Genomic DNA, 17,351 nt, shown 5'->3' on the forward strand with positions numbered 1-17,351 from the left:
TGCTGTTCCTGCTGTTGGTAAGTGATGTTACAGCCCTTTTACTGTGCTGTTCCTGCTGTTGGTAAGTGATGTTACAGCCCTTTTACTGTGCTGTTCCTGCTGTTGGTAAGTGATGTTACAGCCCTTTTTCTGTGCTGTTCCTGCTGTTGGTAAGCGATGTTGCAGCCCTTTTACTGTGCTGTTCCTGCTGTTGGTAAGCGATGTTGCAGCCCTTTTTCTGTGCTGTTCCTGCTGTTGGTAAGTGATGTTACAGCCCTTTTTCTGTGCTGTTCCTGCTGTTGGTAAGTGATGTTGCAGCCCTTTTACTGTGCTGTTCCTGCTGTTGGTAAGTGATGTTACAGCCCTTTTACTGTGCTGTTCCTGCTGTTGGTAAGTGATGTTACAGCCCTTTTACTGTGCTGTTCCTGCTGTTGGTAAGCGATGTTACAGCCCTTTTTCTGTGCTGTTCCTGCTGTTGGTAAGTGATGTTACAGCCCTTTTTCTGTGCTGTTCCTGCTGTTGGTAAGTGATGTTACAGCCCTTTTTCTGTGCTGTTCCTGCTGTTGGTAAGCGATGTTACAGCCCTTTTTCTGTGCTGTTCCTGCTGTTGGTAAGCGATGTTACAGCCCTTTTACTGTGCTGTTCCTGCTGTTGGTAAGTGATGTTACAGCCCTTTTTCTGTGCTGTTCCTGCTGTTGGTAAGTGATGTTACAGCCCTTTTTCTGTGCTGTTCCTGCTGTTGGTAAGCGATGTTACAGCCCTTTTTCTGTGCTGTTCCTGCTGTTGGCAAACAATCTCCCAGCTTTAGCCAAATAGCAGCTTACAGCTTTGGCTTATAGGCACAAATAGTAAGTATTCAAACAGTTTAAGTCATAAAAACCCAACTTTACTGAATAATTATTAGAAACGCAATTGAAAAGCCTCAAAGCAAGGATATTTAGTGGTGCAATGTCAGTTGTTTTTTAATGTTCATGTTTTGTAATGTATTGTAAACGTACGGCACAAAAAGACACACTATCCTAAACATGAAATAAAACAAATATCAGATATTTAGACCATTTACCAAGGTTTTTCAATGCTTTAAACCAGGGCTGCCCAAAGGTGTGCCCACATTTGGTTTTACCAGAAAGTTGCCTAGCCTCCACCTCCCTCCGGTAATGAGATAACATGTACTTTTATACAAATTCTTTTCTTTTAAAGTGCTACTCTTTGAAGAACTTTTAATACCAAAGCAGTGTAATGTTTAAAAATAAAGAGTAAAAAAGTCTAGTATTCTTTACACTGTACAGTTATCACTGCAGCGTATGGAGCTAGTAGTTATGAACTAAAACAGTGTAGCAGATGGAGCTCCGGTGACTAGAGGAAATTTAGAGACCAGCAGTGCTAAAAAAAAAAAAAATAAAAAAAAAAAAAAAAAAATAAAAAAAAAAGAGACCAGCAGTGCGAAGAAATATTTTCATTGAACTTAAAGACAAGACTTGTATACCTCACATTTAAGGAAACCTTCAGAGTTAGCAATGCAAAGCTAACAACAATTCCACACTACACCCCGCAAGGCAAAAAGTTTGGGCACCTGTTTTAACTTCTTAGATCTGCTCTCTGCAGCGCCTCTATCGGCTAAATGCAGCAAATGCAGTCAGTAATATGTGGAAGGAGTTGTGCCCGCTTCAGCCGGATCTGAATGAATGGGGAGTATATTCACTGGGCTGAAAGTGAGCAGAAGGACATCAGTAGGGGGAACGGTGCTGTGAAATCAAACGTCGAGGTTTAGCCCCGAAAACAAATCAACCGAAAGCGGAGAGGGGGAACTAAACAGGACAGACCCATGCTGGAATGAAGGAAAAGCAACGTTAGCCCGTCGAGCAGACTGAGGGTCTGCTGGTCGGTAAGAATAGGCTACTTTCAGCCAACTCACTGCAACAGGTTAGTGAGAGCTGGACGATTCTCCAGCTTCTTGGTCCACCTTTCACCTTAAATGGTGCAGCAGTTGCATGTAACTACTGCACCATTTAAGGTGGAACGGGAAAATTCGAAACAGAAGCTGGCGAATAAAAAGCTGACTTCAGCTTCGTGAGAGTTGAGGACTCTGAAGCAGCCGCTGAGTCTGTTAAACGGTGGTTTATTTATGTAACTTTTATTAGGCACTGAATGCGTCGGAAAGAGCCTTTAATAATATGAGAAGCAGGCAGCAGTGAAGCAGTGATGAATGTGGCTGGAGGAGGCTAGGCAAGGTAGCGTAACGTTAACCTACCTCAGAGGTGAGCCACATTATACAAGGGGGATTCCGCTAGCTCAGCTGGCGAAGGGTGAAATTATCAGTGTGTTTTTGGAAAGAGGGCATGCACGGCTGCTGTGTGTAGTTTTTGTTTATTTGTGTAACCTTCTTATAGTGCTCCGCTACCGCGCGTAATATGTGGACGGCAACCTGTGGAGGATTGCATTGCCCCAGAGAGAGCTGTTAGCACCGAGGGCTAGCTAACATCAACAAGAAGCTGAGCTAAGGGGGTCGAGAGGCGCGTACAGCTGTGGGACTCCGTTCAGCAGACAGTTTGACATTGTTTCTGTCAATACGTGGTTATAGCTTGAAAAAGAATTTGTCTAAGTTGGCTTGTTTTCTACTTTTCTGCTGACCTTCCAGGCGGCGGTTGGCTTTCTTCACCTCACTGGGAGTAAATGCAGCGCGCTAGATGGTTCCCAACAAGTGGACTATGAATCCAGCTCTCCACAAGTCTCCTCCTAGGAGCTGGCTCGGGATACGGCTTCGTCTCAGTAAGATGTTTTATTACTTTCCCTACAGAATTGAACTAATTTGGAACCTTCGTTCGGTCTTTAACGCTCGCTGGCTTCTCTCAAAGAGGTTTCTGTAGACTCATGATTAACTTTGCAGCTTTCTGTAAGGCCATCGCTTCTGTAGAGATCAACTGCTGAAAAACACTTAAAGGGGAACTCCACCGATTTTTCAAATGTTTTACGTAACTAAAAGGTTAAGATGTAAACAAAGTCATTCAGCGTGGTTTGATGTGAAATGCCCCATTCTATTGAAACTCGCATAATCAGAACTGTTCATAGTGGTGGTGATAGGAACCAGACGTCTGAAGAGTTGAATGTATCTTATAACTTCCTCACAGGAACTTATCACACAAAATGGTTATGAATACGCTGCCTGATGCTTTAGGCTTTGTTAATGATAGATTTGGTCTAAAACGTCTTAATCCATTTATTTTAATACGTTCATGGCAGGTGATGTACATACAGGGTGCTGTGAAAGTTTAATTTTTTTTTTTTCTCACTCTTTTTAACTATTTTTGTGCTTACTTGTATCAATTACGCAACTGAGGAAGAATCACAGAGTGACACAGAGTGTCTCTGGCTGAGCTAAGGTATGTGAGTAAGCTATCATGGTATTTGGACACAATATCAAAACTAATTTTATTCAGTTTCATTAAGATAAAACTGTTAAAATAATGAATAATAAATAATGACCAACATGGCAAATAAAAGAGCATTACATGTATAAAGACTTTTTTTATATGGATAAAAGTATTGGGACACCTATAGGAGCTTTTATGACGTCTCATTTTGGATACATGGGCATTAATATGGAGCTGGTCACCTTTTGCTTCTGGGAAGCTTTCTACAAGGTTTTGGAGTGTGTTTGTGGGAATTTTTGCCCATTCATCCAGAAGAGCATTTGTGAGGTCAGACACTTATGTGACACTCTCCACTCTAGTTTATCCTAAAGGTGTTTGACGGGGTTGAAGTCAGGGCTGTGTGCAGGCCAGTCAAGTTCTTCAACATCAAACTCACCCAACCATACCTTTATGGACCTTGCTTTGTGCGCAGTCACTCAGTCATGCTTGAACAGAAAAGGGTCTTCCCTGAACTGTTCCCACAAGGCTGGAAGCATACAATTTTCCAAAATGTCTGCTGAATCATTAAGACTTCACTGGAACTAAGGGTTCTAATTCAACCTCTGAACAACAACCCCATAGTATCATCCCTCCTCCACCAAACTTTACAGTTGGCACAATGCAGTCAGACAGTTAATGTTCTCCTGGCATTCGCCATCTATCAGACTGCCATATAGAGAAGCGTGATTAATCACCCCACAGAATATGTTTCCACTGCTCCAGAGTCCAGTGGCGTTGTGCTTTATGACACTTCATTCGATGCTTGGCGTTGTGCTTAGTGATGTAAGGCGTGCATGCAGCTGCTCATGCCGTGAAGCCCCCAGTGCACAGTTTTTGTGTTTTTGTGCTAATGTTAATGCCAGAGGAGGTTTGGAGCGCTCGGTGACCTGGTCTGCCTCTTTCTGGCTGAATTGCTATGGTTCCTGAACACCTCCACTTTTTAATAATACCACTCACAGATCGTGGAATATCTAGTAGGGGAGAAATTTTATGAATTAACTTGCAACAGTGGCATCCTGTTACAGTACTACACTCAAATTCAGTGAGGTCTTTAGAAAGACCCATACAAAACCAGGGGCTGCTAGAGGGATCTAGCTTTAGGCTGAATGAAACAATTTGTTTTGTGAGCTTGTGTTCTAGCATCTGAAGTAGACATAATGGAGGGTACATATGGTTCTAAGATTTTAAATTGTAAGCAGTGTTTATTTGCTAAGGCAGTGTTTTGGTTTAATTATCAGAACACTTTTCGTTAATGGACGATGAAGTTATGTCATACCTTTAATCATCAACGCCCTTAATTAAGCTTCGTCTATAAAGTCACTTTTGAGTATGCTGCCTCATGCTGGTCAGGAGATGTTCCTGTTGGCCATGAGACGCAGCCCTTAGCAATGTTAGAAGAAGGGCTGGTGTTATTCTAATGTTTCTTTATTTTGCAAGGAAAACGTCTCGTCTCAACTCACAGCTTTAAAATGAGGACAATGGGCAGGTTCCTCCAGGATTAAACCTAGTTCCCAGCTAAATTACTTAATGGCGACTCCCCTTCCCCTTTGAAAATCCCATGTAGTCCAGCTCTAAGCTTAATTTGTGTCTTTTAGTACCCTGTTTCACCTCAGTTTGCTTTTTATCGATAGAAGAGTGACATGGTAGGTGGTATTTATGTAACTTTTTATGTTTTTTGAAAGACAGAATAGCAGGCTTTGCTTTTGTTACATGCTAAGAAAGCAGACGTCTAATCCACACAATGATAACTTGCAACAACTGTGATAAGATTAGCCTGCTAGTGTGCAACACTGTCTGCTGAGCCCGCCGTAGAGGTTTATATTTAGCAACGCCAAACTAAAGCACTTGCATGAGCCGGTAATTCAAGGGGGTCTAAAGCTTGGCCTACTGTTCCAGGCCACAGGGTCTCAATCCTCCCTGAAAATACAAAGCTTGCTTGCAAAGCTGCTGGCGTGAGGGTTCTGGCTTACCACTTTTGGCTGGCCTGCTTTTATTTAAATATACAGTGTCAGCGTCATCAGAAAACGTCATATCTCAGAAATGAAACTTTGAGAGAAGGAAAAAAGTTCAAAACATCTCTTAATTTAAGAAATTACATTTGAACAGTCGTCTTCTTCTTCTTCTTCTTCTTCTTTTTCCATTTTTTTATTTTTTACCCTGTACCATCTGAACCCATCTTTCACATTGTGTGAACATTGCTGATGAATGGACTGTCAGAAATGGACCAGAATTACTTGGGGCTCTGGTCAAATGGCATGTTTTGTTGATTTTCTAAGTGAGAATAAGTTAACACATCCTCTACAGAGAACGCACCTCTACTTTAATGCATGGTTAGTGTTTATTTGCTGAACCTAACGCATGGGGTAAAAAGCAAAACATAAAATGCAGACTGTGCAAAAGTTAAGACACAATTAATATTTGATGTTTTATTTTTTTTAATATGGAAAACAATAGAAATCAATATTGTGGCCAAAAAATGCCATATATAGGTTTGTTCCATGTGAAGGATGTTAACTTTTTTTCACTTACAAAATGGACAAAACATCATTCAAATGTTTACACACGACTGTACGTAAACATTGTTTGATGAATATTTGTGTATCAGTCTGAGGAGTGTTGGTCTTGAAGGCACAGTGACAAAAACACTGTTTATTTAAAACAATGTTTATTATGTTTTTATAAGGTGTAAAAAAAATTAAAATACAAGAAAAGTACAAAAGAACTTTCAAAAGACTGTATCAGGAAAACGTTTGTTCAGGAATGTGTGTGCGTTGGTCTCAATACTGAAAAATGATGCACTTCTGTTCCTTGTTGTATGCAAACCTCTGCTCTTGATCTTTTCCCTGCCTTCCTTTAAGGCTAAATCTCTGAACAGTTGGCTCGTCTTGCTGTAATCCTCCACCCAAACAATCTTCAAATCCCTTTGCCGAGGAAATAATCTTGTTCTCTGCAGTGTCAGTGGGTATTAATTAGGCACCCTGATGTGTTTCTCTCTTCAGTCTGTCTAGTACAGTAGGACCCCACTTTCCTGATGAGTCACATGACCCTGTTACTCATGAATAAAACATGCTTCAGCTGCATAGGAACTTGAGCATGTGCTGGTATGAGGGTTGACTTATTGAGTACATCATGCAGACAGTCTGATAGAAAACAGGTGGTGTTCTTGTAATATGTTAAGGAGCTCAATCACTAGAAAAGGTTCTTTTGTAGAACCTGCATGACTATTGGAATATTTTCCAGTATTAAAAAGCTGCCCTGTGCTCCGTTCTGTGGTTTGGCAAGGATACATTACAATTTGTTCAGTTATGGTGAATAACTTAAGTGTAACTGACTGAGGCCTATGATTGGTAGATTGCATGGTTACACCATGTCTGCACTTTTAAAATCTAAACCACACAAACGCGGAGTCAAAGAAGGATGAAGTCAATGTCATGAACACACGTACACAGCTGTAGGCCATTCCTCTCTGTCTTTCCTCTCTTTCCCATCATCTTTTCCCCATCACTCTTTCCACATGTTGTGGATGGCCAGCTTTTAGACCGTTCTGTAAGCGTATTCTTCTGTCTTCGGGTCCTCCCCCCTGTTAAAGTGAATGTGGAGCTGTTAGTCTGATTTGAGTGAGGGAGATTAGTAGTTTTCTAAAAGCTGTGAGCTTGCATCCACAGTCTCTGGCTATGACAGATGGTGCGCTGCTTTTGTGGCCTGAGGGGGCTATTCAAGTTCCTTTAGCCAGGTCCCAGCTGTAATATGGAGTGATATATAGGCTATTATTTGGCCAAAGCCATGCCTTCTAGAAGGGCTAGACCGGAGAAGCCATTTGGAACTTTTGGCAGGCACTGTTGAGAAGCTAAACTAGCCTATATTAAATCATTTTAACAGACTAAGCAGGTTTGCCTGCATGTGATCTTCCACTGTTGTTTTCTGTTTCTATTTGTAGTCGTGTCAGACATTCTGCTTTGCCATTGGAGAAGAGTTTTTATGCTTCATTTGAAAGTGGGGTCTGGTTAATCTTGTGCTGAACCTGCTCTCTTGATTAGTTTGGACCAGCTCAGAATGATTTGGGGGTGGGAGATATACCTGTTTGAAAGTGAATAGCATCGTGATGTTGTGACACAAACAGCCTCCAAGAGGAATCGAGCATTAATGTTAACAATTTAAATAGTTATTAGAAACTCAGCAGAAGAGCGTTTTGGACTTGACAAGTCTAACCAGCCTAATTCGTGCTTGCTTCAGTAGTTAGTACATTAATGTGTCTAGTCTTATACTGGCTGCGGGCGGCAGCGTGTGCATGCATGCAGTGTGGCTCTAAAAAGAGCTGGTGTTAAAGAAAAGGTGTCACAGAGATGTCTGTTTTATCAATGCAGTATATGACTTTGCAGGTTATTTATTGTTCTTTTTTTCCTTGTTTATTCTCACTCACTGATTTCACAAAACTGACATTAACTGTGGTGCAAGATGAGGAAGGACGAATCGAATAGAGCAGTATATTCAGTATTAAACAATCGAATAGAGCAGTACATTCAGCTCATGCAGCCAAATGGCATTAATTAGCTGCAACAAACAGTGAAATATTATTTTAGAGATGAGCTTATTAAGTGCAAATTAGAATTAAGGGCAAGAGAGAGGGCGAGGGGAGGAGAGTTCTAGACGAAGGGTTACAGGAGAACTAGTTCCATTAACAGAACAGAAGAAGCTGCTACAGTGCATGTAGACCATTTAGGGAATTAAAAAAAAAAAAAAAAGTTTTTGCTGCAACTTTCTCATGGTTTATGGTTTCATAACTTCCATAAAGTAACGACCTGCTACTGGCTGGCGCTGGCTTCGAGAGACTCGGCATGACTATGCAGATGGCTGTGTGCAAAGGCTTATGGTACACACACTCCCTCCGACAAAGGGACTTGTTGTTAATGTGTTTGTTGGTTTAAAATATATGTATGTGTTCTGTGTCATGGAGTGGGGTCATTTGTGGGAATCGTGTATGAGGGTGAGTCACCGTGTGGTGACTGGTGACCTACATAAAACCTTTACGTTCTGTGTAAATTTCGTTATGAATGGACTGAAGGAAATGGCCCAAAATCACTTGGATAAAGCTCCATTTATCATATAGGTGAATTTCATGGTTCTGCAATTACAGTGTAGGTCATCTGTTTCTCTGTACACTTCGTTAGCCCACTTTCACTCTTCAGTGGTCAGAATTGCACAGGACCACCACAGAGTGTTGGTCCACGTTGTTGATGTAGACTCAGAGACAGTAGCTCATCTGTTGCTGCACAGTTTGTGTTAATCATCCTCTAGTCCTTCAGCATTGGTCACAGAAAGCGCTTGGCTGGATATTTTTGGTTGGACTGATTCCAGTCGAGCAGTGCCGCTGAGGTTTTTTTAAAAAAGCTAAACAATTGACAACTTGTAGACACAATTTGTAGACACAATGAAGTGACTGGTCTGTGTGTGTGTGTGTGTTTTCTGTTTTCAGGTCTTTATGTCTTTAAACCGACACAATGCAGTGGAAAAACAGTAAATGTTACAGTAACTAATCTAAACTATCAAAGCATTTTTTATTCAGTGCTTTACATCGATACATGGAAACTGAGAACCTTCACCAGTAGAATGAAATGCATTCACCAGTTAAGAGCATCTGTTAAATCTCCTTTTAATGAAAAATGCAGTGGATCAGTGTGCCTTGAGTATTGGCAACATCCATAATATGCTCAGAAGTGCTTGTTGTGACATTTATCTCCTGATCTTGCTTTACAGGGAAGATAAGGTAGGGAAATCTCTATCCAAAATAAAGGGATCCCCTTTTAATTGCTCCTCACTTCAGAAACAGTCATTATGTATTGTGGAATGGCCCACACCCTTTCAGATTGCACTTGTGGCTAAACTCTCTGCCAGGCTGTACTGAAAAGATGATGAAAGGATCCATTACTCAGAGGTTGTGCCGTGACACCTTCTCCAGACTGCTGTGCTAGTCCTTCTTTAGCCCAGGCTGGGGTCCACACCCAACTTATGACTGCTTTGGAAGATCGCAGGCCTCCCATAACGGGCAAGTCTTTGCAAGAGGAGCTCTCTAATATCAGCTCACATGTACAGAGAGAAAACCTGTCTGCTGCCAGCTTTTCATCGTGTGAATACCTCCAGTAATTTCATCCACAGAGGTAACAATTAAAGGATCCTAGAAACTGAGAAGAGAAATCCATAGTACTTATGTTATATTCCAGCTTGCATAAACAACATTAGTTGGTTGTATTACATTCTGGGATTGATGTTTAATGAGACATTTGCTACTATATAATGAAGACGTTTTGATTGTTTATCCCTTGTTGATGGAATTTCAATTAAGCTTATTCAGTGAATGTATTAAATTAATCAAGACAGCTTTATCAAAATGACTGTAGACAGCTGTCTTGAATATCTTTAAGGGGGTGTACTGTGGGTCAGAGCGCCCTGTAATCTGAAATGGAATAGTACTGAACAGTTCTTTTGGTTCCTCCATTTGGCTCGTGTTGGATCCAGGTTGCGTATATTATGGATTTGACGTCCATAATATCTTCTCAACTAGAAACGTTTGCTCTTATAAACTGTAATAAGGGCTGCACAATGCATTGTGTGTCACTTGCTATTCATCATTTGCTTTTGCAGTTCTGGTGTTGTAAAAGACTATATTTATTGCTCATTTAAATCAGCTCCACTTACCATATGGGTGCACTTTGTAGTTCTACAATTACAGACTGTAGTCCATTTGTTTCTCTGCATCATTTGTTGACCCACCTTTACCCCATTTGTCAATGGTAAAGACTACAGGACCATCACAGAGCAGGTATTATTTGAGTGGTGGCTCATTCTCGGCACTGTAGTCAGACAGAACTAGTAATCACCACAGTGTTTGTTGCGATCTCCCACTGACTGCCACACTGACTTCCACTGACTCCCACACTGACTCCCATGTCATATGGTTGCTTGTGTCTTATGGTGCTGCTGTCAGAGACATACTGAGTTCTTTTTAACGACAGCATGTTCATCAGTAGTTCAGTTTTGTTTGGTTCTTTCATCGTTTGAAGAACAGGGGAGTGGGGGGCACAAACTAAGCTCGGGCAAAATACAACTTTTTTTTTTTTTACATTTAAATTTTTATTTTTTATGAAGTTAAGCAGATTCAAGTACAACATGCTTTGGCCATTTCCTCATATTCCTATTGTAACGTCTTCTGCTAATTTTGACAGCAACCAGACAATAATTATCAATATTCACAGCTTTTCTACCATTTAAAGTAATTTTTTTTCGTTCTGTTTTTTGATTGCTAAGTCATAGAATTCATGCCCACGTTATTTAGTCACCCTGTTACTGCCCATAACACTTTACACCGACCAGCCACTTTATTAAGTCTCTGTATCTACACTGTGTCCATTTTGTCAGCTCCATTTACCATGTAGGCGCTCTGTAATTGTCTGACTATGATGCTGTGTGTCCTTCACATTGAGTTAATTTTATGATGGACTTACTAATAGTAATGGGTCAACATTAAGGGGGTGGATCTTGTTACATTAACTTCCATTAAAATGTGTAGAACTGTATTTAATTAAATTTGCATTGATTTACCAGACTTTTTAGTGTTTTTTGTAACTGATCCCCCCAGTAACCCTGCCTGTGGGGTAAATTGTGAGCAAGACCAAGGCCCAATCCCATTTCTTATTTTTACCCCTAACGCTTGTTTTCGAGTGTAACCCTCCCCCTTGAAACTGTTACATGGGGTAGTGGTTGAAATCTTCTCCCTGTGAAATGGGACAACCCTTCAAGAACCGGATACGTCATCAGTTGTCATCAGCAACTTTTACGTAAACAGACGAGATTTTCCGGCCATTTCCAGTATGCCACCTCCAGCTGTGGTGATCTCACTTGTGTGTCATGTGACAAGACAGGTGAATCATATTTAACGTAGCCTGGAAAAATAATCAGGATGTGTTTTCCTGCTGTGTCTCCATACTACAGCAATAATGGTATATTGCACTGACATTTGCAGTTTATCCGACGGAGACTGAAAAGCACCAGCGCTCGCGATTCATCCACAACATCAGTTTTATGCATCAATCAATCAAACGAGTCACAGAATAAAAAAAAAGAGCATAAACAAAAAACCACATCACTTCATTAACAGCTTCTAGTGCTGCTCTGTAGGAGACCCTGCCGGTCTGCAGTGACAGCAGACGAGGGGAAAGTTTAGCTCCTCACTGCTTAAATACATTTAGGGCATCATACGCCTTCAAAGAGGGGGGCAATTCATTATTATTGCCACCAAGAATTCTTTGGTGATATGAAGCTGAACTTAGCTGTCTAATCGCCAGCTTCATGATCGATTTCCTGTTCCACCTTAAATCGTGAGGCAACCAGAACATAACTGCTGCACCATTTAAGGTGGAACGGGAAAACCATAAAACACTATTACAATGGTTCTCTTACAATACAACAGCTTTTTAACAGAGAAATACTGACATTTGTCTCTCTTTGGCCACTTGTGCAGCCATCTTGCCGACGATTCACATAGCATTCTGGGAATTTTCTCATAGCCTGTGAAAAATCTCTGTATGAAGGGCCATGTAGCCCTAACACCTCACACTACCCCTCCATCTCCACAACAATTGGGACAACCTTACCCCTAGACGTGAACGCGCAAAACGGAGGGGTAGGGCTAAGTGTTAGGGGCAAGGGGTGAAATAGGATTAGGCCAAGAGTTGGAATACTGAAAGACTAATACAATACAAGGAAAGGCTTTCAAGAACTTTGTTCTAGATGGCCAAAGTGGGCAAACAAAGAGGAAAAAACACATTAAAACAATATTTCCTGAAATGAGGTCTCTAGTTCTCATAGGTGTGGGTCATGAATGGTGATGTATAGTAAACAACATGCACCCCCAACCCACCCCCCCATTATATACTTCCAAGGCAAGGCTTACACACTCACTAGGGCTTTCTTGGTAGTGAATATTTATTGGTCTTTGACAACATACAGATGTGCTTAAAATGCAACACTAAAAACAGATATTTAGCATTTTGATATTTAATTATAATTTGAATTGACTAACAACTGATGCCCTACATGTGGCCTGGAAGTGTGAAGGGCTGTAACTATATAAACAATGTTCTAAAAAACTGAGGTACTGTTCATCAAGAAGGAACCACCATGAAAAAATGTTTGGCACTTGGTTAAACCTTCCCATAATTTTGAGCTATAGAAAGTAAAAAGCAATAGCAAAAAAAAGTATTAGCTATTTAGTGTTTATACTGCTGTGATGGGATGAGCTGCTGGATGTTCAGTACTTTGTTGAAATGGCTGCTAAATAATAACAGAGTTATTATTAACAGAGACTAAGACTGCTTGGAATATTCCTAGGACTGTTAGTGATGTAACATGATTGTTAGCTCATTCTGACCAAACACTTCCAGTGTGAACTGCACGTCCTCAGGGATTAGATCAGTTTGTTGAAACACCGGCGTGGAAGTAACCCTGCCATTTTCTCATTGTGGTGCCACTTCAGAATCAACAACAGCATGTGTTTTTTTTTTTTTTTTTTTTTTTTTTTTTTTTTTTTTTTTTGCACCAATGCTCCACGGCAACATTTTCTTCTTCCGCAACAAGCACGTTGCACATTGTCACTTTCAAAAATGAAAAATAAAAAAATAAGTATTTTCAGAATGGAGACTTTACAGGAGAAAGCAAAAATGTTCTTTTATTTTAAATTCATGTAAATATTTTGTGTAATAAATGTAATATGCAAACATTTATTGATGTGTTAATCATAAATTACACAAATTCTATGTAATATTTCAGACAATGTAAAAGCAGCTGCTCTGCTCTCAAGATGTAGAAATGCAAAAATTGAAAAATGTAGGTTTTTTTTTTTTTTTTTTTTTTTTTTTTTTTTTGGACCACTTTATCCTTCATTTTAAGAAAACATTCCCAGACTTCTTTTTAAAACTTGAGCCATAATTGTTCCTTGACTTGTTCGCTTGTCATACCACACTATAAGTAAATTGTTACCCTCTTCAGTTTAGGTCATTAACTTCTTCTTGGTTGAATGTCACTTCACAAAAAAGAATCAGTGGAAATTTATTTATTTATTTATTTATATTATAAAAATGGATTGTTTACCTCTTTGATAATGTCTATTTTTTTCAGCCCTGACATTTGCCACTTTCCATTTCACTTATTTACTCCTCTTCACAAGTATATGCTGCCCCACTTTAATTAGCTTTAGAACTTAAAACCTAAAAATCTCTGACTTGTCATTTCAGGCACCTGATGCTCCATCATAGGCTTCTGTCAAAAGAGCAGTCTTACTGAGATGGGAACAGAGATTTTTCTGTTCGTGTATATGTTGGGTTAACTAGAAAGACTTGTGGAAATCACCACTTTCAGAAAATAAACTTGTATGGCTCTGACTAGATCTTCAGTTCTATGGTGCTGAGGGAAACTTCTGAGCTTTTGCTTCCTTTCAGAAGAGAGTGGAAATTGACCGCTCCATTGGGCCTACAACTGGAGCCTCATGAGTGGCCTCTTCATTTAAAGGAAGCTGTATGCTCAAAGCTGCTTCAGATTACTACCACATGTCTGTGAAGGCCCGCTCCAAACAGCAAACCGGCTCCTGTTCTACCCTCTAATTTCTTATCCCAAAATTGGACATCTGTCCCTCCCTTCTTAGACTAGCACAGTGTGTTCTCACAGTGATTCTTCCCCCACTCTAGCAGCAGGATAACAATGAATCAGCCTCAGCACTGGATAAAACGCGATGCAGAGGCGTCTTGAGCTACAGGACAATCTTGCTCTGGTCTCTTTGCTGCATATGGAAGTTCAGGACCAAGCCTCCTTTTGGGATCTTAACCCCAGCAATGCTATCTTGGAGGAAGGAGGATGTAATCTCATTCTTATTGTACCCCGTCCTTCCAAAAGTGTTTTGCTTGTGTGCCAGCCAGTTCATCTTATCAGCATACTGTTCTGGTCCTTTGCCTGCGTTGTCCCTCCACAAAAATAGCTGAACACATTACAATAAATTCATGAGGCATAAATCCATCACCAAGCAGTCTTATGAATGCAGAAAAATGTCAGGCTTTTACAGTTTGCGCAAATCATGGAGAAAGTTCAATGTCTGTGTAGGAGGGGGGTACAAGAGTTCTTTGTGTCACCTATATGGAAAGCCATTGGCTCAGATTGTCTGTCCCAGCATGCATTTTATCTTGGTGTGAATGCAACATTTGTCTGGTCGCGGGGGTCGAATGCTTTCTATTGGCCAGCCCCCCTTCTGCCTTGGGATTCTACACAGGCCATGACACGAGTCAACCTCACTGTAGCCAACCTTGACCATGCCGTGCCTCTATGAGGAAGAGTCTCAAAGAAGAAGCGGTGTTAATTGACAGAGGAATAGGAAGAAGTCGTTGCTTTAGTAATTGTTTCATTAATGGCTTTGAGTTGATGGCTGGTCGTGTCTTTGGCAACTTCATCTTTATGTGCTCTGTTGGGGCACTCGAGTGGAAAAATGGATGATGGGACCAGCCGTCCGTTCTCTTTTGAAAGTTATTGTCAAGTATGCGATTTGGTTCGTCTGAAATGGATGCCAGGCTTTTATGGATATGGAAAGCGGTTCGGCTTTTGGCTTGGGTAGTCCCGCTTTTAGAGCTTGCGTGCCATGGATCTTGTTCAAAGAGAAAGTTTAATTGACAAAGATGAGGTAACTGTGCAGGTGCCTGATTTATGAGGAATTGTTTGCCATTTACTGTTTTCAGTGGTTTGAATGTAGTTGTTGTTTGGAGCAAAGATGGTCTTTGTATTGTTGGACACTGAAGGATCAGTTGCAGGAGTTTGTCCACTGTATCAAGACTTGGGAAGTTTAACAGTTGATGAAATCATCAGTGAAGATATAAGAAGGTAAAGTAATCCTTATTTGTAGCTTAGTGGAGCATCATGTTCCTTTACTGGAAGAAACGGGGGGCCTATGAGCTGGAGAGCCTCCCCCCCTCTCTAGTGGAGCTGGGGGCTGAACGCTACTCCTGGTCCTCCTCTTTGGATGTCATCCATGATCTTTATGGTAAGGCTGGATTCAGTTCTTCCTAAAAGGTTTTGAGTATGGTGAGAATGAACTCCCTTGAGAGTTGTTTGCCCAGATTTAAATGTGTGGAAGGACAATATGGAAACAATGTGAACATCTTTGCTCAATTATGTTCACATTATTCAGAAAACGACTGTGTGTCATTCTAGCATATTCTAGAATATGCATGGAATATACACATGGAATATTCCATATACTGTTTAGAGAATAGTAGGCTACACATTAGGAATGTTGATTTAGATTTTCCAAGCAAGGCTTTTCAGAATTTCCCTTCCACTGTCTATGTAACTGATAGTATTAGTGCCCTCCAATGCTAGTTCTTCAGTTCTAGCCAGACTGGGTCTAATTTCTGGCATGCTCCGTACCTAGAGCCCTAATTTATGAGAGACATTGATTCCTGGAAATCATTTTAATGCCATTGGCCAGCATTTTCACAACCTACTTTTCACATTGTGATGTCATGTAAACCATAAATGGGAACATTGTTTTTGTTGTCTTGTTGACAAGATATTTAAAAAAGCATAGTCCGAGTGTTGCCTGATTCAGAATGTCAGCTGTATTCCAGTTACTGTGTGAAACTAAACATTTTTGATATCCTTGTTAGCTTTTGTACAAAATAACAGTGCCTGCTTGGTGTAATCATCTCGATAATGCCAAATTTAGCTTCTAAAAAAAGATGCCTGCGTGGACCTTTTTGGCGTTTACAGTTTCATAGTATAATGCCAAAGAAAAGAACACGGTAACATTTACAGTGCCTTAAGTTCTAGGTCTTAGTTAAGCAACTGTGTGGTACAAACTTTGCAGTACTAGGTAACTGTTTTGGGTAGCGTGATGGTAACTTCCAAGACAACTAACTAAATTGCAAACCCAGTTCCAAAAAAGTTGGGACATTATGTGAAATGTTTTGCTGGATTCCCTGAATCTTTTGATAGTATAATGCATTGTAGAGGGTGAAATACCTAAAATCCTTGCCAGTACTTCTTTAGGAATTTTGTTCTAAACAGTCAGACTACTTGTGCCATTTTATTTTATTTTATTTTATTTTATTAAAGTGACAAGTCCTGACCCATTCTTGCTTATGAAGAATTAGGCCATTACTGGATGCTTCCTATAAACCCAAAATGATTTACACCACCTCTTCTAAAATGTTTCTGAACATATAACTATGATCCTAGTCTTGAATTGCCCCTGTGCCACATGTTGTAGGCATTAATTCCAAAATGAGCATATATTTACAAAAACAATGACGTTAATGAGAGAAAACAAAATATCTTTGTACTGCATTTGTTTAAATATGGATCAAAGTGGATTTACAAATCCTTTTTTTTTCCTTTCTTTTTTTTAAAATGTATTTTATTTATATTTTGGAATTGGCTGTATTCACAGTTTTGCCCAACAGGTTCTATGTATGAACTGTACCTTACATGGTATGTACCTGTTTATGATCTAGAAAGGAAACTGGATCTGGGCTTTAAAAGAAAGCAATGATTCTTATTGTAGTTCTTACCATTTACTTTAGAAAACTATCTTTGCACTTTTGACATTTTCTGGCATATATAATTTTTTTTTTTGCTTACATGACATTGAAATTTAGCATTTTTTTTTTTTTTTTACTTACCAACTTGTTACTCCAAATAGCTAACATTTTACTATGCAATTTATAAGCTTAATAGCTAGAATCTGTTGGGCATTTAATTTAAATTGGATAATCTGACTTACTATCTCACTATCATGTTGCTCAAAATATTTCCATAGCACTTCGGAGTATTTATTTCATATTTGCTTGGTCAATGCCCAGGACTTTCAGGAACACTGAATTTCAAATTTTGTGTGGGACTTTTGCCAGACTACATTCAGCATAAATAAAA

The 17,351-nt window shown here is 40.0% G+C and overlaps 1 protein-coding gene across 6 annotated transcripts in view; it reads left to right on the plus strand.

Moving 5' to 3' along the window:
* Positions 1–1,568: 1,568 nt before the first annotated feature.
* plekhg5b (pleckstrin homology domain containing, family G (with RhoGef domain) member 5b) overlaps positions 1,569–17,351 on the plus strand; it is a 107,858-nt gene continuing 92,075 nt past the window's right edge. For 2 of the 6 annotated variants that reach the window (XM_037541124.1, XM_037541127.1), the window contains exons 1-2: positions 2,014–2,492; positions 2,618–2,748. In XM_037541124.1, coding sequence (XP_037397021.1) covers positions 2,667–2,748 — 82 coding nt within the window. In that variant the 5' untranslated portion in view covers positions 2,014–2,492; positions 2,618–2,666. Of the gene's footprint in view, positions 1,903–2,012; positions 2,493–2,617; positions 2,749–17,351 lie in introns of those variants that run through there. The other 4 variants (XM_017694267.2, XM_017694266.2, XM_037541125.1 and 1 more) reach the window with 4 other exon arrangements.

This window comes from Pygocentrus nattereri, chromosome 9 (assembly GCF_015220715.1).
Source record: "Pygocentrus nattereri isolate fPygNat1 chromosome 9, fPygNat1.pri, whole genome shotgun sequence".
NCBI lineage: Eukaryota > Metazoa > Chordata > Actinopteri > Characiformes > Serrasalmidae > Pygocentrus > Pygocentrus nattereri.